Source organism: Microcaecilia unicolor, chromosome 3 (genome assembly GCF_901765095.1).
Source record: "Microcaecilia unicolor chromosome 3, aMicUni1.1, whole genome shotgun sequence".
NCBI classification, from domain to species: domain Eukaryota; kingdom Metazoa; phylum Chordata; class Amphibia; order Gymnophiona; family Siphonopidae; genus Microcaecilia; species Microcaecilia unicolor.
The window spans coordinates 16,494,280-16,519,734 of NC_044033.1; the positions used below are offsets into that span (position 1 = coordinate 16,494,280).

Genomic DNA, 25,455 nt, shown 5'->3' on the forward strand with positions numbered 1-25,455 from the left:
GTGTGAATGATCATGCAGCGTGGGCAGTGGACTTCACCTGAGTGCAAAATGCAGATTACATTTGTTTTGAGTTAGGCGGGTCTTAAACAACTACTCTCTGGGGCTTATTTTCAAAACAGAAAAATGTCTAAAAAGTGGCATAAAATCTGCATTTGAACGTTTTATCTCACAAAAACGTCCAAATCAGTATTTTCGAAACCTATTTTTAGACGTTTTTCTATGAAGTCCGTCAGAAGTCAGTCCAAGTCTCAAGGGGGCATTTCAGGGGCGTGTTTGGGGCGGGACTCGGGCGTTCCTAAGACTTAGGAGCGTTTTTCAGCCACTATGGAACAAAACCAAACCGTCCAGGGCTAAAACTTAGACATTTTGAGCTAGACCTGTTTTTATTATGAATAAGGCACAAAAGGATGCCCTAAATGACCAGATGACCACTGGAGGGAATCAGAGGTGACCCAATACCCCTCCAGTGGTCACTGACCTCTTACCACCCCCTAAAAATGTGATTTAAAACATTACTTGCCAGCCTCTGTGCCACCCTCAGATGTTATACTCAGGTCCATCAGAATAGCATGCAGGTCCCTGGAATAGTCTAGTGGTGGGTGCAGACAGGTGGACCCAGGCTCCTACCTCCCCCTTCCTGTTACACTTGTGCATGAAACTGTAAACCCTGCAAAACTCACCAGAAACCCACTGTACCCACATATTGGTGCCCCCTTCACCCATAAGGGCTATGGTAGTGGTGTACAGTTGGGGATAGTGGGTTTTGGGAGGCTCAGCAGACAAGATAAGGGAGCGATGGTGAGATGTTTACCTGGGAGCATTTTATGAAGTCCACTGCACTGCCCCCTAGGGTGCCCTATTGCTTTTCTGGGATGTCAGGGGGACCAGTGTACTAAAAATGCTAGTTCCTCCTACATCCCAATGGCTTGATTTTGTACGTTTTTGGGGGTTTTTTTTTCCGAAAATGGACCAATAAATAAAACGTCCAAATCACAAAACCTTCTATTTTCGAAAACAAAAGATAAGACATTTTCTTGTTTGGAAATGACCTTCTTTCCTATTCAAATTTTGGACGTTTTTTTTGCACAAATTCCCAAATCGGACTTAGACGTCATATCGAAAATGCCCCTCCACGTTTGTTAACCATGAGCTGCCTATCAGCAAATAGGACTCACGCTCCACACCAGGGGTGACAAACTGCAGCCATGGAGGGCTGCAACCCAATATTCTACCTGCCGATAGCTACCTAGGATAACGCAGACTTATTAAGGGTTTCCTGAAAACCAGACTGGTTTGTGGCCTTCCAGGATTGCAATACCCAGTAGGTTTTGGTACATTGATGGGCAGGGAATCTAGTGGATTGTGCCCTCCCCCCAGGAACATGGGCTGACACCTCCAAATTCCTTCCACTTCATGATATGCCTTATCCACAGGACAGGGCTTCCTCTACTTTAACAGGAGTTTAAAACTCAAGAATGGGTGAAATATGGAGTTATCATGTGTGATGTGTGGAGGAGTGGCCTAGTGGTTAGGGTGGTGGACTTTGGTCCTGGGGAACTGAGGAACTGAGTTTGATTCCCACTTCAGGCACAGGCAGCTCCTTGTGACTCTGGGCAAGTCACTTAACCCTCCGTTGCCCCATGTAAGCCGCATTGAGTCTGCCATGAGTGGGAAAGCGCGGGGTACAAATGTAACAAAAAAAAAATAGATACTATTGGAGATTCTACATGGAATGTTGCTACTATTGGAGATTCTACACGGAATGTTGCTATTCCACTAGCAACATTCCATGTAGAAGGCTGCGCAGGCTTCTGTTTCTGTGAGTCTGACGTCAGACTCACAGAAGCAGAAGCCTGCGCGGCCACATTGGTGATCTGCAAGGGCCGACTTCTGCATGGAATGTTGCTAGTGGAATAGCAACATTCCTTGTAGAATCTCAAATAGTAGCAACAGTGGAGGAGTGGCCTAGTGGTTAGGGTGGTGGACTTTGGTCCTGAGGAACTGAGTTTGATTCCCACTTCAGGCACAGGCAGCTCCTTGTGACTCTGGGCAAGTCACTTAACCCTCCATTGCCCCATGTAAGCCGCATTGAGTCTGCCATGAGTGGGAAAGTGCAGGGTACAAATGTAACAAAAATAAATGTTATAATGCCTGTAGTTCAGGAGCAGGGATGTTTCGAGCCCGTGTGTTTCATCCTGGCATGATACTATAGTAGGTTTCTGCCGCGCCTGTTCTAGGGGATGTCAGGGGGTTCTGAAGCAGCAGTACTTGTTTTTACTGCAATCCTCACTCTTTTCTTACCCTTCACCTCTCTCTCTCTCTCTGTTCACATTGTGCCGAGCAGATGCAGTCCCTGTATGTCTCTGACGAAGAGGATACGGAGGCGAGGAATAAAATAGTCGAGGACTTGAAGACAGCTCTGCGGACTCAGCCCATGAGGTGATGACTCAGTGTCTACTGCAAAAAAGCTGGTGTTAGCGGCGACAAAAGCATTCAATGGTTACTATGAACAGACAAGACCAGACTTCACGTCTGGTTATGGAGCATAGATGTGAGGCTGAGATGGGGGTACCAGGCCCTACTTCCTGCTTATTTTGTAATAGAAAGGGCTGGAAAGGATTTCCAATTCGGTGTAGTAACCTGTGGCATGGATGTATGGCAGAGCGTGCTTCTCACCTCACTGCCAGTCACTTCCCTACACTGTAGGATCTTCAGTGGCATCATTCTCTTGATCACTGACCAGCCCGATGATCAGAAGTAAATGCAGGGACAAGAGGCCACTAGCACCCGTGATCAGAGGGCATCAGGCACGAGCGTGCAAGGAATACCGCAGAGCTCATTTAAATTATATCTAAATGAGCTCTCCAGTATTCCGTCCGTATGATCAGAGCACTGCGCTCTGATCGCCAGCTCAGAGTTGGCTTTATGGTTAAGACCCTTCCTCTTCCCCCCCCCCCCCCCATCCATGCTATGCAGCCTGGGCTGCCATTGTTAGTCCTGGGGGTTCAATGGATTCCCAGATTCCTCAATGACTGAGGCCATGGTGCCCCCTCAGATCTCCAGACCCCCAACCCTTCCCCCAACACTAGGGCATGGTGGGGCTGGAGATCCACCCCCCTGGCTCCCTGTATAAACATTGTTGGTGTCTCAGTGGGCTACATACCCTATTCCCCACTCCCACCCACCCTGGTGGTCTAGCAGCTCCCTCCTCCCCCCCTTACCTCCTTGTGTGATTGAGGAGGGAGTAGCACTCCCTCCTTTTCTAGCGCCACCTCCAAAATGGCAGCGCCCTGCCCTGCCAGTGCATGCTGGGAAAGCCCCATTCAGTGCATCCCAGGATGCACTGGGCAGGACAGGGCATCATCATTTTGGAGGCGGCGCTGGTAGAGGAGGTATGGGAGGGAGGAGGGGGCCGCTAGACCACCAGGGCGGGTGGGGGTGGGGGTAGGGTATGTAGCCCACTGGGGGGGGCCGGGAGGAGGGTTAGGGGGCTAGTCAAGACACACAGAGAAGGCAAATCAGAGCTGTCAGGAATGTGTTTATTACTGGAAACATGGTTAAATCAACAAGGTTATGATTGGGGGGAGCCAGGGTTCAGGACATAAACGCAGCCTCATAAATGCAAGGTTTACAGTAGGAGGAGCTTGGGAGGAGAGTGACCACACGAGCGTACCTATAATATGCCAGATTAATTTTCTCATTCCCTGACTGTTATCTGAACCGCTGAGCTCCCGTCTGTTTTTAGCACTCTTGTGAAGGATTGTATTAACTTGACGTTGATCACTGTGTGCGGGAGTCTTATTATCTGTTTTTGGGTTTCCCTCCAGCAGCGACAACTCCTGTCTTTCTAGTCTTTCTTGGATTTTGAGCAGACACTGCGTACTGGTCTTTGGATAAGAGTTAGGAACCTGGGAGGGTATCCCGTTTTCATGATGACATGGGAAGTACTTCCTACCTCAGGATTATCAGCTCAAACCACATTGAGCTCTGGGTATTAGAAAACCAGGACTGGATTCAGGTTAAATTGGCTGGGTTAACACCATGGCTCAGATCACAGCTCTGCATTACCTCTCCTGTTTGCTGGAGCAGCCAGAGGTGATGGGCTAAGTCCTGGAGAGAAGGGAAAGACCAAAGGAGTAGCAGCAAGGATACATTTCTGGAGTAAGAATCCCTTCCCAAACTACTGGCCAGCGAGCATGTATAAATTAAGGGATAAGGGGAGGGGTGGGGTGAATAATAGACCATACGCAGTGACTACCAGATGAGAAAGCTGGAAAATTTCATTTTTCTGCTTCCTAAGCCACAATGCTTGTATTAAATATCAGAAAATTATTCCAGGCGTTTGCACCAAGCTGCTATGTGCCAGCTTCCCTTGGGGGTAAATAGACAAAAGTGACTCACCCTGCTGCTGGCAATGGAACATGTCGCTGGAAGAGAGATGCATGAGGTTGTGGTCAATTGAAATGTCAAACACACAAGTGGATTAAAAGGATCATTTTATGACCGAAGAGTACATCTGTCGAGCAACCAGCGTCAAAGGCAACGTGACTGAGATTTAATCAAAACTTGCTATTACTGTTACACGCTATCCCAGTGCAAACCGGAGACAAGGGTGTGACTGCAAGGAAGGCCTTTTGGATTTTCTTACTGGCTTTTCAGGCAGTGAAATTAACCATATCCACCAAAACTGTGGAACACTTCACGTGGGCTAACAGTGGCCGTTAGCTATGGTGGCTAGGGATAGGCACTAAAAACTCAAGCTCATGGTGAATTCCATAGAGGTGCAGTAGGTGTTTCCTTGTCGGGAGGGGTACAGTCTGAGGCTCTCATTTACTTAGCTGTGTTGTGACATAATGTGTGTTAAATAACACAAGCCCATTATTCTCATTGGGGCCTGTTAATGCAGCTTAGGAAATGAGGGCTTGAGGCAGGGGAGCATGAAATGACTTGCCCATGGTCAACTGGGGAGAGGCAAGATTTGAACTCTTGACTGCCCTGGTACATAGCATTCTGCTTTAACCACTAGACCTACTCCTGCACTCCACTTCCAGGAGCAAAACCCAAGCAGGCCAATAGTAATGTCGCCAGAATCAATGGAGGGCCAGACAAGAGAGCGAGGGAGAGGCTCCACAATGTTTCAAGGGAAGAAGAGAGCGAGAACATCTTGCATGCCTCACTTTTCTTACCTCCGTGGCCGAGCTGTGGAACAGTATGGGAAGAGCTCATACTGCCACTGTCTTTTCGTCTGATGCCTTGTAACTGAAGGATATCAACATAAAAGTGCTGTCCTTGTGAAAATCAGTAGTAAAAAATAGTGAATCAATTTCAGCAGCGATGACTGAGAGATGCTGTTGATGCACTGCTGAATGTGAAATGTCAGAAATATGCCACTGAGTGCGAGATGCCATTGATACACTGCTGAGCGTGAGACGTCATTGATGCACCGCTAAGTGCCAGTTGCCATTGATGCACCACTGAATGCGAGATGCCATTGATGCAATGCTGAGCTTGAGATGTCATTGATACACTGCTGAGCGTGAGACGTCATTAATGCACCACTGAATGCAAGATTCCATTGATGCACTGCTGAGCTTGAGACGTCATTAATGCACCACTAAGTGCCAGTTGCCATTGATGCACCACTGAATGCGAGATGCCATTGATGCACTGCTGAGCGCGAGATGTCATTGATACACTGCTGAGCGCGAGACGTCATTAATGCACTGCAGAGTGCCAGTTGCAATTGATGCACCGCTGAGAGCGAGATGGCATTGATGCACTGCTGAGTGCGAGACATCATTGATACACTGCTGAGCGCGAGACGTCATTAATGCACTGCAGAGTGCCAGTTGCCATTGATGCACCACTGAATGCGAGATGCCATTGATGCACTGCTGAGCTCAAGACGTCATTGATGCATCGCTAAGTGCCAGTTGCCATTGATACACCACTGAATGCGAGATGCCATTAATGCACTGCTGAGCACGAGACGTCATTGATACACTGCTGAGCACGAGACATCATTAATGCACCACTGAATGCGAGATGCCATTGATGCCTTCTGAGGTTTAGATGTCATTGATACACTGCTGATCATGAGACGTCATTGATGCACCACTGAATGCGAGATGCCATTGATGCACTGCTGAGCTCGAGACATCATTGATGCACCACTGAATGCGAGATGCCATTGATGCACTGCTGAGCTCGAGACGTCATTGATGCACTGCTGAGTGCGAGATGCCATTGATACACTGCTGAGCACAATGAGATGCTGTATAAAGCACCAGAGGCAGTTGATCCTGGCTTTGTTATGAGAGGCAATAAATTCAATAATACTTATTTGTAGTGTATTGGTAGAGTAAATGCCATTGTACAAGAGAAACCACACATAAACAAGGGGCCTGCTTCAATCCATTTATAAAATTACTAATTTTTCTTCTGGAGCTTGAGTGTTTCCCCTCCACTATGCTCATCTTCCTCCCGGGGTCCAAGTGTATCCCTTCTATCTATGACAGGCTTCTTCCTCCTGGGGTCTGAGTGTATCCCCTTTACAATAGCAATCTCCTTCTTCCTGAGGTATTCCCTCTACAATGGCAGGCTTCTTTCTACTTGGGTCCAAGAGTATCTTCTCTACGATGACAGTCTTCTTCTTCTTCTTCTTCTTGGTGTCCGAATGCATTCCCTCTACAGTAACAACCTTCTTTTCCCTCTGCTGTACAGTGACAGTCTTCTCCCTCCTGAGGTCTGAGCGCATTCCCTCTACAATGATGGTCTTTTCCCTCCTGGGGTCCGAGTGCATTCCCTCTACAATGACGGTCTTCTCCCTCCGGGGGTCCGAGCACATTCCCTCTACAATGACGGTCTTCTCCCTCTTGGGGTCCGAGCGCATTCCCTCTACAGTGACGGTGTTCTCCCTCCTGGGGACCGAGCGCATTCCCTCTACGATGATGGTCTTCTCCCTCCTGGGCTCTGAGTGTTTTCCCTCTACCATGACGGTCTTCTCCCTCCTGGGGTCCGTGCGCATTCCCTCTACAATGACGGTCTTCTCCCTCTTGGGGTCTGAGCGCATTCCCTCTACAGTGATGGTCTTCTCCCTCCTGGGGTCCGAGTGCATTCCCTCTACAATGACGGTCTTCTCCCTCTTGGGGTATGAGCGCATTCCCTCTACAATGATGGTCTTCTTCTTCTTGGTGTCCGAATGTATTCTCTCTACAGTAACAGTCTTCTTTTTCCTGGAGTGTGAATGTCTCTGTTGTACAATGACTTTCTTCTCCTCTTCGGGTCCGAGCGCATTTCCTCTACAATGACACTCTTCCTTCTAAGGCCCAAGTGTATCCCTTTTATAATGGGAATTTCTTCCTCCAGAGGCTCAAACATACTTCTATACAATGTAAATCTTTTTATTCATGGGGCCCAAGTATATCCAGTCCACAATACCAGCCTTCTTTCTCCTGTGGCCAAATGTATCCCTTCTAGTGTGTCTGCATCCTGTTGACCCCAGTGAGTGAGAAACCTAAATCTTACATATGCTGTTCTGTCTCCTGTGCTCTTTAGCTTTGTGTTTCTCTTTCCATAGATACAACAAAAATAGTTGATTCCTTGTCCTTTCTTCTTTGCTTTTCAGGTTTGTGACTCGATTCATAGAGCTAGATGGTCTCTCCTGTTTGCTGAACTTCCTGAAGAGTATGGACTATGAGACATCAGAGAGCCGCATACATACATCCGTTATAGGGTGCATCAAGGCGCTGATGAACAATTCCCAGGGAAGGGCGCACGTGCTGGCTCACCCCGAGAGCATCAATATAATCTCCCAGAGTCTACGCATGGAGAACATCAAAACCAAGATCGCTGTGCTGGAGATCCTGGGGGCGGTCTGCCTGGTCCCAGATGGCCACAAGAAAGTCCTACAGGCCATGCTGCATTATCAGGTGTATGCAGCTGAAAGAACCAGGTTCCAGGTGAGCATTTGAGAAGAACACAGCAAGAACGTGTTCTGAGTTGCTGTTCTTGGAATACTTCAGCTGTGTATGTATATGTTGGGTGTTTATCACATCACCTTTTCTAGACCAATCAGAGATGGGGAGCATGACGTGACATGCTGTGCTGTTTTGAACCTAGCTTTTCCCAAGGAACCAGGGGATTTCCAAGGATGTAGCTGGAAACATTTCAGAGCTAACGACTTCTCAGTTTCATGTTTGGTTACCGCAATGTGCAGAACTGGATTTTTCTTATCTTGTTGCTTCTGAGTCATGGATTGCCAGTGAGGTGAATGCAGGAATTGTAACGACACCTGTTGCTTTTCAGTATAAAAACATTTTAAGTTAATAATGTTATCAATAGAAATCAAACAAAATAAAACATGGAAAAGAAAATAAGATGATACCTTTTTTATTGGACATAACTTAATACATTTCTTGATTAGCTTTCGAAGGTCGCCCTTCTTCCTCAGATCGGAAATAAGCAAATGTGCTAGCTGACAGTGTATATAAGTGAAAACATTCAAGCATTACTATGACAGTAAAATAGATACCATTGGAGATTCTACATGGAATGTTGCTACTCTTGGAGATTCTACATGGAATGTTGCTATTCCACTAGCAACATTCCATGTAGAAGGCTGCGCAGGCTTCTGTTTCTGTGAGTCTGACGTCCTGCACGTACGTGCAGGACGTCAGACTCACAGAAGCAGAAGCCTGCTTGGCCACATTGGTGATCTGCAAGGGCCGACTTCTACATGGAATGTTGCTAGTGGAATAGCAACATTCCATGTAGAATCTCAAATAGTAGCAACAGTGGAGGAGTGGCCTAGTGGTTAGGGTGGTGGACTTTGGTCCTGAGGAACTGAGTTTGATTCCCACTTCAGGCACAGGCAGCTCCTTGTGACTCTGGGCAAGTCACTTAACCCTCCATTGCCCCATGTAAGCTGCATTGAGCCTGCCATGAGTGGGAAAGCGCAGGGTACAAATGTAACAAAAATAAAATAGATACTATTGGAGATTCTACATGGAATGTTGCTACTATTGGAGGTTCTACATGGAATGTTGCTATTCCACTAGCAACATTCCATGCAGAAGCCTGCGCGGTCACATTGGTGATCTACAAGGGCCGACTTCTACATGGAATGTTGCTAGTGGAATAGCAACATTCCATGTAGAATCAATAGAAATCAAACAAAATAAAACATGGAAAAGAAAATAAGACGATACCTTTTTTATTGGACATAACTTAATACATTTCTTGATTAGCTTTCGAAGGTTGCCCTTCTTCCTCAGATCCAATAAAAAAGGTATCATCTTATTTTCTTTTCCATGTTTTATTTTGTTTGATTTCTATTGATAACCTTAAGAGTGGACTAACACGGCTACCACACTCCTCTACTTAATAATAAAAGACACAGAAAATTATGACGTTTAGTCCAGGCTGTAAAATGTACAGTCTAACGACTGTGTTGAGATTTGTCCATGCTTTCTTCCCCATGTAACTTTGCATGTTTACAAAAGCTACTACTACTACTATTTAACATTTCTAAAGCGCTACCAGGGTTGTGCAGCGCTGCACAATTAACAAAGAAAGGACTCTGTGGTCAGGGCCGGTCTTAGGGCGAGGCGACCGCATAGGGCCTCGCGCTCAAGGGGGCCCCGCGCGGCATGCCTGAAGTCGCCCCACCTTGACCGCCCAAGCTCCAGTCCCCCCTCCCTTTGGATTTTAAAAGTTACCTCGCGTTGACGTCGGGACGGGTTACAGCGCCGGTAGGTAGCAGAGGCAGCAGTCAGTGAAAAGCGTGTGAGCTGCTCGGCGCTTCCTTTCCCTCGCTCAGCTCTGGTCTCGCCCTCGTGGAAACAGGAAATGAGGGCGGGATCAGAGCTGAGCGAGGGAAAGGAAGCGCCGAGCAGCTTGCATGCTTTTCACTGACTGCTGCTGCTGCTGCTACTACCTGCCGGCGCTGTAACACGTCCCGACGTCAACGTGAGGTAACTTTTACAATTCAGAGGGAGGAGGGAGGGAGCTGGGTGGGTGGGAGGGAGGGAGGGGGCCTTTGGAGCTGGGAGGGAGGGAGGGGGGAGGAGGGGGGCCTTGGAGCTGGGGGCCCTAGGGGGGGAAAGCCCTGGAGCGGGGGCCCTAGGGGGGAGGGGGCCTTGGAGCTGGGAGGGAGCGGCTCGGAGGGAGCAGCGGCCAGCCCTGGAGCTAGGGTGGGGGCGGGGCAAGGGTGGGGCCCCATCAAATTGGTTTGCATAGGGCCCCGCACTTGCTAAGACCGGCCCTGTCTGTGGTGTTGGTAAATAAAACAAAGTGACAGATCAGCAGGCCGCAGTTTGCACTCTCTTGCCACTCCTTGGGTTCCACAGAGGATATATTGTCGCTTCTGCCTGATTCTGATACAGTACAGTCTCGATTATCCGATATAAATGGGACCGGCCCATTGTCAGATGTCAAAAGTGGGATAATACGGAAAACCGCATAAAACCCTCAAACAATGCATGAGCAAAGGCATAGATTTCCCAGTTTTCGAAATCGTTCTAAAACAAAGATTTTTAATAGAAATAAATGTGATGACATCACGGGGGGGAGGGGGTCTGCCGGATGGTCGGATTAGCCATGGTCAGATAATTGAGACTTTACTGTACTTTGTTCCTGGCCACTTAAAGCTTTGTAAGACCAAGAAATCTGATAAGACACAAGTTATGGAGGCAGTAACATAGTATATGAGTTAGAAAAATACCAGACTGGCCCACTGGATTGGCCACTGTTGGAAACAGGATACTGGGCTTAGTGGAGGAGTAGCCTAGTGATTAGTGCAGTGGACTTTGATCCTGGAGAACTGAGTTCAATTCCCACTGCAGCTCCTTGTGACTCTGGGCAAGTCACTTAACCCTCCATTGCCCCTGGTACAAAATAAGTACCTGAATATATGTAAACTGCTTTGAGTGTAGTTGCAAAAACCTCAGAAAGGCAGTATATCAAGTCCCAGTTCCCTTTCCCTATTGGAGATTCTAGATGGAATGTTGCCACTATTGAGATTCTACATGGAATGTTAATGTTGCTATTCCACTAGCAACATTCCATGTAGAAGCCTGCCCTTGCAGATCAGCAACGTGGCCACACAGGCTTCTGTTTCTGTGATTCTGACATCCTGCACCTATGTGCAGGACGTCAGACTCACAGAAACAGAAGCCTGCAGGGCCGCATGCCAAGTAGTAGTAGTAGTAGTACATGGAATGTTGCTAGTGGAGGAGTAGCCTAGTTGTTAGTGCAGTGGACATTGATCCTGGGGAACTGAGTTCGATTCCCACTGCAGCTCCTTGTGACTGTGGGCAAGTCACTTAACCCTCCATTGCCCCTGGTACAAAATAAGTACCTGAATATATGGAAACCGCTTTGAATGTAGTTGCAAAAACCTCAGAAAGGTGGTGTATTAAGTCCCAGTTCCCTTCCCTTCCTCTTCCCTTTGATCTGTCCCAGTATGGCAAGACTTATGCTCTTATCCAGGCTGCCCAGTTAGATAAGCAAACAACACCCATATGAACTCCTGAGCTGTTTTTCTACTACTGCCCTCCAGGATATTTTGGCATTTCAAATGTGATGGTGTTATCAGCAGTGTAAGAATAATCTTAGTTGACCAGTTAGGCTTTATGGGGATAATTCTATATATACTACCCAAGTAGTAAAGGTCTCAAATAAAAAATCAACTTATGCATCCAGCTTTTCTTACTTAAGCGCACAACTATGGGACGCGTAAAAACAACGTACGACCACCTACGTTTCCGGAAAGAACTAGAAACAAACCTGTTCAAAAAGGCATACCCCACCGACCCAACATAAAACCCTAAGTTCCTACGACACTGCAAAACCAAAGGCTGTAATGGACACACCTTAACCCTCATCCCCCCTCCCTAACTTCCCCCAATGTATCTACCAAACGCGAACCTTCTTCTTTTACCACAATAACACCTTGTATTTGTTCATACCGCAACTGGCGAACGCCGTTATGGTACCATGTAAGCCACATTGAGCCTGCAAATAGGTGGGAAAATGTGGGATACAAATGAAACAAATAAAAAAAAATAAAATATAGGTGTCTAGAGGGCACCTGATAAGCCCTTCCTTTCTTTTGTAGAAATGTAGCGCTACTGGGTATATACGCACATATGCACACTAGGCATGAGCCCTTACGCCGTCCATACAGCCGGAGATAAACACATAACGCAGTATTCTATGCCTACTGAAGATCTGTGCATCAGGGCTGCTGAGAGGGGAGGCAGGGGTGGGGGGGAATTCCCCAGGCCTGGCCTCCAAGGGGGGCCCAACACCTGGGTCTCTCTCTCTTTCTCTCCTGCTCTTGACGGGACCTGGGTGATTGCATCCTGACAGGAGAAGTACAGAGAAAACTCCAGTACTGCCCCCCCCCCTTGGAGGCTGGGGAGGAGCATACACAGCAGGACTTCAGACCAGGGTAGGGTTACCATATTTTGTCCCCCAAAAAGGAGGACACATGCCCGCCCCTTTCACACACACACACCCCTTCACTCCCTCGCTCCGTCCCCTGTCACATTTTCCCCTCCCCCCCTGTCACACACTCCATCACTCCCCCTCCCCGTCACCCACCTCCCCTTACCTTACTACTGCCCTGGTGATCTAGTGACCTCTTCGGGGCAGGAAAGAGCCCCCTCTTTCCTGCCCAGAGCGCTGCCCTGCATGCATCCTTCCTGTTCGTGATCTCGGCGCCGATTCAAAATGGCCACCAAGAGTTGAAGTCTCGCGAGGTCACTTCAGCTCTCGTCAGCCATTTTGAATCGGCGCCGAGATCACGAACAGAAAGGATGCATGCAGGGCAGTGCTCCGGGCAGGAAAGAGGGGGCTCTTTCCTGCCCCAAAGGCAGGATTTCTGGATGAACGGGCAGATTGGCAAAACCAGCCCGGTTGCCCAGACATGTCCTCAAAAAGAGGACATGTTCGGGTAAATACGGACATATGGTAACCCTAGGCCAGGGCCTCTGGTTTGGCTGGCGGGGGTCCCCTCAGCCCCCACCAGAAGAAGTGGTCTTCCTCCAGTGCTGCTGTTCACTGTGCCTAATTGCCGTGAGAAGAGGCCACAGGGTCTAGAAGAGCCCCAAAGCCACATAGTTACAGAACAGCACATAAGCATATAACCGGCATTTACATGCACATGCGCACAGTGGAGGAGTGGCCTAGTGGTTAGAGCACCAGTCTTGCAATCCAGAGGTGGCCAGTTCAAATCCCACTGCTGCTCCTTGTGATCTTGGGCAAGTCACTTAACCCTCCATTGCCTCAGGTACAAACTTAGATTGTGAGCCCTCCTGGCACTGAGAAATATCCAGAGTACCTGAATGGAACTCACCTTGAGAGTCTACATGGAATGGAATGTTGCTACTATAGGAGATTCTACATGGAATGTTAATGTTGCTATTCCACTAGCGACATTCCATGTAGAAGCCTGCCCTTGCAGATCAGCAATGCAGGAGCACAGGCTTCTGTTTCTGTGAGTCTGATGTCCTGCACGTACGTGCAGGACGTCAGACTCACAGAAACAGAAGCCTGCGCGACTGCGTTGCTGATCTGCAAGGGCAGGCTTCTACATGGAATGTTACTAGTGGAGGAGTAGCCTAGTGGTTAGTGCAGTGGAACATTGAATGTTGTTACTATCTGAGATTCTGGAATGTTGCTATTACTTGAGATTCTACATGGAATGTTGCTAGTGGAGGAGTGGCCTGGTGGTTAGAGCACCAGTCTTGCAATCCAGAGGTGGCCAGTTCAAATCCCACTGCTGCTCCTTGTGATCTTGGGCAAGTCACTTAACCCTCCATTGCCTCAGGTACAAACTTAGATTGTGAGCCCTCCTGGCACTGAGAAGTATCCAGAGTAGCTGAATGTAACTCACCTTGAGCTACCACTGGAAAAGGTGTGAGCAAAATCTAAATAAAATAACACAGAGTATATGCCAGTATTCTCATAATCTATGTGCATAATCAGTGAATGAATGTCAGTGCCTGCGTTATAGAATTACCCCAATATGGGTTAGAATCTGCCATTTTTTAATGATCAGGAATAAATGAAAACAGAGAAATGAAAATAAGATGAGACCTTTTTTTATTGGACTGTTTTTGATCTCAAAGTGTAATATCTTCTTAAAGCAGATACTTACAAAAATAACCAGACAGCATAACCTCAGCATGACAGCAAACACCAGAAGTCTCTCATCTTTGTCTGCAATTTACTTTTATTGAATAAGTGTAGCCAATTTACTCACAGTTAGTAGATTCTCAGAAGTTACTGCCCCGAGGCAAGAGACGTCATAGTTCTGAGAGCTGTAACGGACGTGGAGATGGAAATTTGAACAGAAATTCCCTGGGAATTGTTCTTCGGCGCCTTGATGCACCCTATAACGGTGGAAGAGCTGATAGGTGAATGAAGGTGGTTCAGAGCAGGGCTGCACTGACGGTGGTTGGGGCCCCTGGGCAGTAAATGTCATTGGGTCCCCGACGGCCACTGCCCACCACACCACCGCTGCCCTCCTGCACCATCGCCGCCCTCGTCCTACCTTGAAGGGCCTGGTGGCCTAGTGGCTTGTTCGGGGGCAGGAAAGAACCCCAATCTTTCCTGCCTGCTATCGCTACTGTGCCTGGCCAGCGGCAGCACCGCTGTGTTTTTCAAAATAGCTGCCGGGACTTACCCCAGTAGTCTCGTGGGTCTCGGCAGCCATTTTTAAGACGTGGCGGCAGCACGCACCACCATGCGGGCAGAAAAGAGTGAGATTCTTTCCTGCCTCTGCAAAGGCCACTGGACCACCAGGCTCTTCAAGTTCAAACTGGGGAAGGCTGCAATGTGCTGCTGCTATGGTGGGCAACCGGGCAGAGCCTCTGGGCCCTCGGGCACTGCCCGGTTGCCTGAATGGTCAGTCCGCCACTGGTTCAGAGGTGGGATGCTGAAGCTTAGCGGAGATTGGGTGGCAGAGCCGGTGGTGGGAGGCGGGGCTAGTGGTTGGGAGGCGGGGCTAGTGCTGGGCAGACTTCTACAGTCTGGGCCCTGAAAATGGCAGATACAAATCAAGGTCAGGTATACACATAAAGCAGCACATATGAGTTTATCTTGTTGGGCAGACTGGATGGACCGTGCAGGTCTTTCTCTGCCGTCATCTACTATGTTACTATGTTGTGAAAAAGAATGAATGATACTAAAAGGTATCATCTTATTTTCTTTTCTCTGTTTTATTTCTATTTATAACCTTTAAAAGTGGACTAACACGGCTACCACACCTCTTTACTTAACAGTCATAAGTAGAGGAGTGTGGTAGCCGTGTTAGTCCACTCTTAAGGTTATCAATAGAAATCAAACAAAATAAAACATGGAAAAGAAAATAAGATGATACCTTTTTTATTGGACATAACTTAATACATTTCTTGATTAGCTTTCGAAGGTTGCCCTTCTTCCTCAGATCGGATATAAGCAAATGTGCTAGCTGACAGTGTATATAAGTGAAAACATTCAAGCATTACTATGACAGTAAAATAGATACCATTGGAGATTCTACATGGAATGTTGCTACTCTTGGAGATTCTACATGGAATGTTGCTATTCCACTAGCAACATTCCATGTAGAAGGCTGCGCAGGCTTCTGTTTCTGTGAGTCTGACGTCCTGCACGTACGTGCAGGACGTCAGACTCACAGAAGCAGAAGCCTGCGCGGCCACATTGGTGATCTACAAGGGCCCGACTTCTACATGGAATGTTGCTAGTGGAATAGCAACATTCCATGTAGAATCAATAGAAATCAAACAAAATAAAACATGGAAAAGAAAATAAGATGATACCTTTTTTATTGGACATAACTTAATACATTTCTTGATTAGCTTTCGAAGGTTGCCCTTCTTCCTCAGATCGGAAATAAGCAAATGTGCTAGCTGACAGTGTATATAAGTGAAAACATTCAAGCATTACTATGACAGTAAAATAGATACCATTGGAGATTCTACATGGAATGTTGCTACTCTTGGAGATTCTACATGGAATGTTGCTATTCCACTAGCAACATTCCATGTAGAAGGCTGCGCAGGCTTCTGTTTCTGTGAGTCTGACGTCCTGCACGTATGTGCAGGACGTCAGACTCACAGAAGCAGAAGCCTGCGTGGCCACGTTGGTGATCCGCAAGGGCCGACTTCTACATGGAATATTGCTAGTGGAATAGCAACATTCCATGTAGAATCTATAGAAATCAAACAAAATAAAACATGGAAAAGAAAATAAGATGATACCTTTTTTATTGGACATAACTTAATACATTTCTTGATTAGCTTTCGAAGGTTGCCCTTTTTCGTCAGATCGGAAATAAGCAAATGTGCTAGCTGACAGTCTGACAGTGTGGGAGGATGGGGGTGGGTCGGAGGTATGCATGGGGACATATATATATATATATATATATATATATATATATATATATATATATATATATATATACACTGTCAGCTAGCACATTTGCTTATTTCCGATCTGAGGAAGAAGGGCAACCTTCGAAAGCTAATCAAGAAATGTATTAAGTTATGTCCAATAAAAAAGGTATCATCTTATTTTCTTTTCCATGTTTTATTTTGTTTGATTTCTATAGATTCTACATGGAATGTTGCTATTCCACTAGCAGCATTCCATGTAGAAGTCGGCCCTTGTAGATCACCAATGTGGCCGCGCAGGCTTCTGCTTCTGTGAGTCTGACGTCCTGCACGTAACTCACAGAAACAGAAGCCTGCGCAGCCTTCTACATGGAATGTTGCTAGTGGAATAGCAACATTCCATGTAGAATCTCCAATAGTAGCAACATTCCATGTAGAATCTCCAATGGTATCTATTTTACTGTCATAGTAATGCTTGAATGTTTTCACTTATATACACTGTCAGCTAGCACATTTGCTTATTTCCGATCTGAGGAAGAAGGGCAACCTTCGAAAGCTAATCAAGAAATGGATTAAGTTATGTCCAATAAAAAAGGTATCATCTTATTTTCTTTTCCATGTTTTATTTTGTTTGATTTCTATTGATAACCTTAACAGTCATAGAAAGAGAGAGATGCTAAGGCCGTGTAGTCATTCCGGAGAGAGGTTTGTCCGATTGACGGAAGTTCCAGCGTCTTTCTAGGGAGTTTGTTCCGATGGTTAACCACTCTGAGCTGTGTCTCTGTACTGTGGAGTATTCTCCTCTCTGTACGGAATAAGCTCAGCAAAGCTAATGGACTTCAGGCCTCTCCCATAATGATTAACAGAAGGCTGATGTACCAGGGAACCTTGTATCCTGCGTCACCCTTGAACCAGCAGAATGTAAAAAAAAAAAATTACCCTTGTCCAGAGCTCTAACAAGTGATGTCAGGAGCAGAAGAAAAAAATGAAAAGGGGAAAAAGATAAATGGTTTTCAGTCTTGATTTTTTTTTATTTGCTTGCAAACTGGAGATATATCTATCTATCTATCTATCTATCTAGATATATAGATATATATATATATTTTTTTGTCTTACAGCTTTTATAGTAATTCTGAACTGCTATGGGGGAGGGGCATTTTCCTGCAAGAATGAAACCTCTTGAGGTTTCTTAAAAACAGACCTATCCCTCTTGTGGTACTATGGAGTTCACCAAAAGCGATTTGGGAGATTGACTAGGAATGTTACTGTGTGTGTGTGTGTGGGTGGGGGGGGGGGGGGGGGGGGGGGGTGTTCTTTCAGTGACTCTCCATCAATGTGCCGGGGAGCAGCTCCTGTTAGCAAGAGGTCCCAGAGTTACCTCATGTTCAGTGGGTCTGATTGATCTGCTGGGGTCATGACCTTACCATTAATAACATGCACACCCTGTCTGAAGCAATCAGATCCCACCATATCACAGCAAGGAGCGGATACAACACTGCTTCCCAATGTGGCTGTTTCCAGGAGTTCAGGAGTGTGGCTAAAATCATTTCAGCAGTGCAGATTATAATGATTGCACTTCTGACATTTTGAAGGCAGTTTTATATCAGGTTGTCTATGCACGAAGGGTAGAACAGCCACGCCCAGCCCAGTCCTCGGGGGCACACCTAGTCCCATTAGGTTTTCAGTATATCCACATTGAATATGCATAATAATTCACTTTTGGACTAATATATTATCTTTGCTATATTAAACATATCACAATACAATTTCATTTGTATTATTTTTTAATTATTATTCAATTGAATTATTATGCATTGAATATGCATGAGATAGATTTGTATATATATATATATATATAGTCTGTTGAAAAAGTATCAAAAAAAATTTAACATGCCAAAATCCAGATCAGCATCATTTTGTATCACCATTCCTCTCATGCCACCCAGTGAGAATAATGGTATCTCTCTCCTGAGTGATAAGCAAAAGAACTACTACTAATCACTTCTATAGCGCTATTAGACATATGCACTGCTGTACACATTATATGCAGACACTTTCTCTGTCCCCAGAGGGCTCACAATCTAAGTTTTTGTACCTGGGGCAATGGAGGGTTAAGCGACTTCCCCAAGGTCACAGAGAACTGTAGTGGGAATTGAATCCAAGTCACTAGGATCAAACCCATTAGGCTACTCTTCCGCTCCCATACTGGGTCAGACTGAAGGTCCATGAAGCCTTGTATCCTGTTTCAAACAGTAGACAATCTAGGTCACAAGTACCTGGCAAGATCCCAAAAGAGTAACGACAGATTATTTGCTTATTATCCCAGGGATAAGAAGTGGATTTTCCATCTTAATAATGGCTTATGGTCTTTTCTTGTACGAATGATTATCTCCCAATTGGTGAGGTGTCATATGTGTGTGCCCGATGCAAAGAGCTCCTAGCTCTCAGAGAACGTGTCCGTTCTCTTGAGGCTAGAGTAGCAGACTTGATGGAGCTGAGGGAGACAGAGAGGTACATAGAGGAGACCTACAGGGATGTTGTAGAGAAGTCCCACCTCCAGTCAGGTAGCCCCTGTGCTACCTTGGAGGAGGGAGGTCTCCTAGAAGGAGAGCATCACCCTGGTGAAGTAGGAAGTACTCCTGTAGCCAGGACCTGCCCACCAGGGGATGTACTATCCTTTCGCACCGAGGATATATCTCCAAATATTGCCCGGGAGGGAAAGGTTAGGACAGCTGTTGTACTTGGTGATTCGATCATTAGGCATATAGATAGCTGGGTGGCTGGTGGACGTGAGGATCGCCTGGTGACTTGCCTGCCTGGTGCGAAGGTGGCGGACCTCACGCGTCACCTAGATAGGATTTTATATAGTGCTGGGGAGGAGACGGCTGTCTTGGTACATGTGGGTACTAATGACATAGGAAAATGTGGGAGAGAGGTTCTGGAAGCAAAATTTAGGCTCTTAGGTAGAAAGCTGAAATCCAGATCCTCCAGGGTAGCATTTTCTGAAATGCTACCTGTGCCACGCGCAGGGCCCAAGAGACAGGCAGAGCTCCAGAGTCTCAATGCGTGGATGAGACGATGGTGCAGGGAGGAGGGCTTTAGATTTGTTAGGAACTGGGCAACATTCTGGGGAAGGGGGAGCCTATTCCGAAAGGATGGGCTCCATCTTAACCAGAGTGGGACCAGGCTGCTGGCATCGGCGTTTAAGAAGGAGATAGAGCAGCTTTTAAACTAGAAATGGGGGGAAGGCCGACAGTCGCTCAAAAGAGCATGGTTCGGGATAAGGTATCTTTCAAAGATATCACCATAACAGGGAAGATAGAGTATCCTGATAGTGAGGTTGCAAAAGAGATTGTAGTAGATCGGGTATCTTTAAATAACAATAAAAATCAGACAAAAGATTGCCAATTAATACTGTCAAGTACTAAGCATGATGTACTTAGGAACAACAAACATAGTTTGAAATGTCTATATGCGAATGCCAGGAGCCTAAGAAATAAGATGGGGGAGTTGGAATATATTGCACTAAATGAAAAATTAGATATAATAGGCATCTCTGAGACCTGGTGGAAGGAGGATAACCAGTGGGACACTGTCATACCGGGGTACAAATTATATCGTAGTGATAGGGTGAATCGGATTGGTGGAGGGGTAGCATTGTATATTAACGAGAGCCTTGAATCAAATAGATTGAAAATTCTGCAGGAAACAAAACACTCCTTGGAATCACTGTGGATTGAAATTCCATGTGCAAAGGGGAAAAGGATAGTGATAGGAGTGTACTACCGTCCGCCTGGCCAGGACGAACAGACGGATGCGGAAATGTTAAAGGAAATCAGGGACGCAAACAAACTGGGCAACACAATAATAATGGGGGATTTCAATTACCCGCATATAGACTGGGTTAATGTAACATCTGTACACGCAAGGGACATAAGATTTCTTGATGAAATCAAGGACAGCTTCATGGAACAGCTAGTTCAGGAGCCGACAAGAGAAGGAAAAATACTAGACTTAGTCCTTAGTGGTGCTCATGATCTAGTGCAGGGGGTAACGATACGAGGGCCGCTTGATAACAGTGATCATAATATGATCGGTTTTGATATTGGCATTGAAGGAAGTGAAACTAGGAAATCAAGTACGCTAGCGTTTAACTATAGAAAAGGTGATTACGACAAAATGAGAAAAATGGTGAAAAAAAGACTGAAAGGAGCAGCTCGCAGAGTAAAAAACTTGCATCAGGCGTGGATGCTGTTTAAAAACACCATCCTGGAGGTTCAGGACAAATATATTCCACGTATTAGAAAAAGGGAAAAAAGACTAAACGTCAGCCGGCGTGGCTAAACAGTAAGATAAAGGAAATCATTAGAGCCAAAAAAACAATCCTTCAGAAAGTGGAGAAGAGAACCAACTGAAAGTAACAGGATAGATCATAAGGAAGGCCAAGCCAAATGCAAAGCGGAGATAAGGAGGGCAAAAAAGGACTTTGAGAAGAAATTAGCGTTGGAAGCAAAAATACATAGTAAAATTTTTTTAGATACATTAAAAGCAGGAAACCGGCCAAAGAGTCGGTTGGGCCGCTGGACGAAAATGGTGTTAAAGGGGCGATCAAGGAGGACAAAGCCGTAGCGGAGAAATTAAATGAATTCTTTGCTTCGGTCTTCACCGAGGAGGATTTGGGGGGGACACCGGTGCCGGAAAGAATATTTGAAGCGGGGGAGTCGGAGAAACTAAACAAATTCTCTGTAACCTTGGAGGATGTAATGGGTCAGTTCAGCAAGCTGAAAGAGTAGTAAATCACCGGGACCTGATGGTATTCATCCCAGAGTATTAATAGAACTAAAAAATGAACTTGCGGAGCTACTGTTAGAAATATGCAATCTGTCCCTAAAATCGAGTGTAGTACCGGAAGACTGGAGGGTAGCCAATGTTACTCCGATTTTTAAGAAGGGTTCCAGAGGAGATCCGGGAAATTATAGACCGGTGAGTCTGACGTCGGTGCCGGGCAAGATGGTGGAGGCTATTATTAAGAATAAAATTGCAGAGCATATACAAAAACATGGACTGATGAGACAAAGTCAGCACGGATTTAGTGAAGGGAAGTCTTGCCTCACCAATCTAATGCATTTTTTTGAGGGGGTAAGCAAACATGTGGACAATGGGGAGCCGGTTGATATTGTATATCTGGATTTTCAGAAGGCGTTTGACAAAGTGCCGCACGAAAGACTCCTGAAGAAATTGCAGAGTCATGGAATCGGAGGTAGGGTATTTATTATGGATTAAGAACTGGTTGAAGATAGGAAGCAGAGAGTAGGATTGCGTGGCCAGTATTCTCAGTGGAGGAGGGTAGTTAGTGGGGTCCCGCAGGGGTCTGTGCTGGGTCCGTTGCTTTTTAATGTATTTAATAAATGACCTAGAGATGGGAATAACTAGTGAGGTAATTAATTCGCCGATGACACAAAATTATTCAGGGTCGTCAAGTCGCAGGAGGAATGTGAACGATTACAGGAGGACTTGCGAGACTGGGAGAATGGGCGTGCAAGTGGCAGATGAAGTTCAATGTTGACAGTGCAAAGTGATGCATGTGGGTAAGAGGAACCCGAATTATAGCTACGTCTTGCAAGGTTCCGCGTTAGGAGTTACGGATCAAGAAAGGGATCTGGGTGTCGTCGTCGATGATACGCTGAAACCTTCTGCTCAGTGTGCTGCTGCGGCTAGGAAAGCGAATAGAATGTTGGGTGTTATTAGGAAGGGTATGGAGTCCAGGTGTGCGGATGTTATAATGCCGTTGTATCGCTCCATGGTGCGACCGCACCTGGAGTATTGTGTTCAGTACTGGTCTCCGTATCTCAAAAAAGATATAGTAGAATTGGAAAGGTACAGCGAAGGGCGACGAAAATGATAGTGGGGATGGGACGACTTTCCTATGAAGAGAGGCTGAGAAGACTAGGGCTTTTCAGCTTGGAGAAGAGACGGCTGAGGGGAGATATGATAGAAGTGTATAAAATAATGAGTGGAATGGATCGGGTGGATGTGAAGCGACTGTTCACGCTATCCAAAATACTAGGACTAGAGGGCATGAGTTGAAGCTACAGTGTGGTAAATTAAAACGAATCGGAGAAAATTTTTCTTCACCCAACGTGTAATTACACTCTGGAATTCGTTGCCGGAGAACGTGGTACGGGCGGTTAGCTTGACGGAGTTTAAAAAGGGGTTAGATAGATTCCTAAAGGACAAGTCCATAGACCGCTATTAAATGGACTTGGAAAAATTCCACATTTTTAGGTATAACTTGTCTGGAATGTTTTTACGTTTGGGGAGCGTGCCAGGTGCCCTTGACCTGGATTGGCCACTGTCGGTGACAGGATGCTGGGCTAGATGGACCTTTGGTCTTTCCCAGTATGGCACTACTTATGTACTTATGTAATGTGTCCAAATCTTTTTTAAACCCTGTTAAGCTAACTGCTTTTATCAATTCTCTGGCAACAGATTCCAGAGTTTAATTACACATTGAGTAATGAAATATTTTCTCCCAGTTGTTTTAAATGTACTACTTAGTAGATTCATTACGTGTCCCCTAGTTCTTGTGTTTTTTATGATGTGATTATGTCCATCTTTAGTAACCGGGGTCTGCATTCATAGTCCTACGTGGTAATGAGTCTGGATATAGGCCCCAAATGTGTTTCAAAGATGGTTCACCACTTTGGTTTCATGACCTTAGCTCAAATTTTCTCTGTCATCATGTTTATATTACACCAGTGGCCAATGTGTCAAAGGTGGTTGAGGATCCCTCCAGTGGCTCAAAATATGAATTTGTTTTGACCTGCAGGAAAGCTTTCTATAAAAATAATTTCAAATATTTGTCCCTCATTTGCACTTTTGGGGCATTACTGAAAAGCATAAACTCAGGATCCAGCCTATATGCCATCCCTATGATCCTATTCAAATAGTGGGTAACTGTAGACCAACCCCAAGGGTACAGTCCAGTAGGCCAGAGATGAAACAAAAAAGTGGAGTCTTAATTTGGAAGAAGCAGAATTTATTGAAGGATCCAACACAACATAAATTTAAAATAATCATAACAACATAAAACAATAATAAAAACTTTGATAAACATATATAAAAGGTTTAAAAATAAAAAAAATGAACAATACAAATATATACAGATACCATATGCAATTCAGTAACAAGAGTATTCAAAATTAAGGGAGTCTTTTACTAAAGATTAGCTCGAGTTATCTGCAGCAGGGCTCATTTACTCCTATGGGCCCTGCTGCAGATAACTCGAGCTAATCTTTAGTAAAAGATCCCTTTAAAGTAGCTGCAATAAGCAATATTGAAAATGAATGAAAACAATAAAACAGGTACAATGCTAAAATTAAAACATCAAAAACAAAAATAAAACAATGAATTCAAATGTTAACCACAATCTCAAAGTTTGCGTACTGTTGATAAACGTGGAGGGGCATAATCAAAAGGGACGCCCAAGTTTTGCTAAGGACGTCCTCGCAAAACGTCCTGATGGAGGGGCGGGGAAACCCGCATTATCGAAACAAGATGGACGTCCATCTTTCGTTTCGATAATATGGTCATGGACGTCCAAATCTTAGGTCGTCCTTAGACATGGTCGTCCCTAGACTTGTCGTTTCTGATTTTCGGCGATAATGGAAACCAAGGACGCCCATCTCAGAAACGACCAAATGCAAGCCCTTTGGTCGCGGGAGGAGCCAGCATTCGTAGTGCACTGGTCCCCCTGACATGCCAGGATACCAACCGGGCATCCTAGGGGGCACTGCAGTGGACTTCATAAATTGCTCCCAGGTACATAGCTCCCTTACTGTGTGTGCTGAGCCCCACAAACCCCCCCCCCCCCCAAAAAAAAAAAAAATAAACCCCACTAACTACAACTGTACACCACTACCATAGCCCTTACGGGTGAAGGGGCACCTAGATGTGGGTACATTGGGTTTGTGGTGAGTTTTGGAGGGCTCTCATTTAGTCTCCTCAAACCACTTATACAGGGCACCTATTCATATATGTCAGAGGTGTCCCTTGAATGCTGAAGCAAGATGTGAATCTTAGGGCATTTAATGAGAGGGAGAAGCCCCAGTCAGGAGTTTAACTACAGGAGAAGGGATTGTGGAGAAGGAGTCCCTGGTTAAGAGAGTCTGTGTGGAATAGGATCCCCGAAAGGAGAGATGGTGAAGTTTGGGCAGAAGAAATGGGTTTGCTTAGCAGCCAGAAACCCCCACCTTCCAAAAGACGGGGTGCAGACAGAGGTAAAGGATGTGAGATGTGTGATCTACAGTGTTTATCCATTGCTGTACAACCCTAGGACTTCTGCTGGATTATTTGAGAAGAATGCTTAGAGGAGAGCTAACTGCCTTCAAGAAAGTAAGATCTGCCACACTGTGTCAAACCAAAGCTCTATCAAGCCCGTATCCTGGTGCCAAGTACCTGGCAGAATCCCCAAATGTAGTAAGATTCTATTCTGCTTATCCCCAGGGGTGGGCAGTGGCTCTCCCCAGGTCTGCCTTAAAGAATTATGGATTTTTCCTCCAGGAACTTGTGCAAACCCTTTTTAAGCCCAGCCGAGCAGGCCAGAACATATGCTGAACATAAGTTGAAATATATTTGTGTGTTAATTTACATTTCATCTTTATTTTTAACAAGATTCTTCTGTCTTTAACTGGTGTGACATTCTCCTCCAGGCTTTTTTTTCTGTCACAGACCAGGGAGGGGGTTGGTGGGAGGGGGGTCGGCTAACATAGCCACTTCTGTCTTTGAAGCTGGGTGGACAGCGAGACGTCTGGCATGACCATACACAAACCACATACAGGCTGTTCTCAGACAACAGAGGCACAGAAAAGGCGTCTTCTGCCCCACATTCATCTTTAACACTTTCAGCCACCAAATTGAGAAAGGCAAAATGACTGAACTCAGATCAAAGACGTTCATGTTCTGGAGACATATTTTATGTATGTAGAGAAAAAAAAAAAAGATTCTCGGGGGGCTTGTGATTTAAAAGACAAACTTTCCTTTTAATTCTCCT

General features: G+C 45.8%; 1 protein-coding gene across 2 annotated transcripts in view; it reads left to right on the forward strand.

Annotated features, from left to right (window-relative positions):
- DAAM2 (dishevelled associated activator of morphogenesis 2) overlaps positions 1–25,455 on the forward strand; it is a 482,413-nt gene that overhangs the window by 278,180 nt on the left and 178,778 nt on the right. For both annotated transcript variants that reach the window (XM_030195775.1, XM_030195776.1), the window contains exons 5-6: positions 2,345–2,439; positions 7,628–7,961. In XM_030195775.1, the coding sequence (XP_030051635.1) occupies positions 2,345–2,439; positions 7,628–7,961 (429 nt within the window). The remainder of the gene's footprint in view (positions 1–2,344; positions 2,440–7,627; positions 7,962–25,455) is intronic.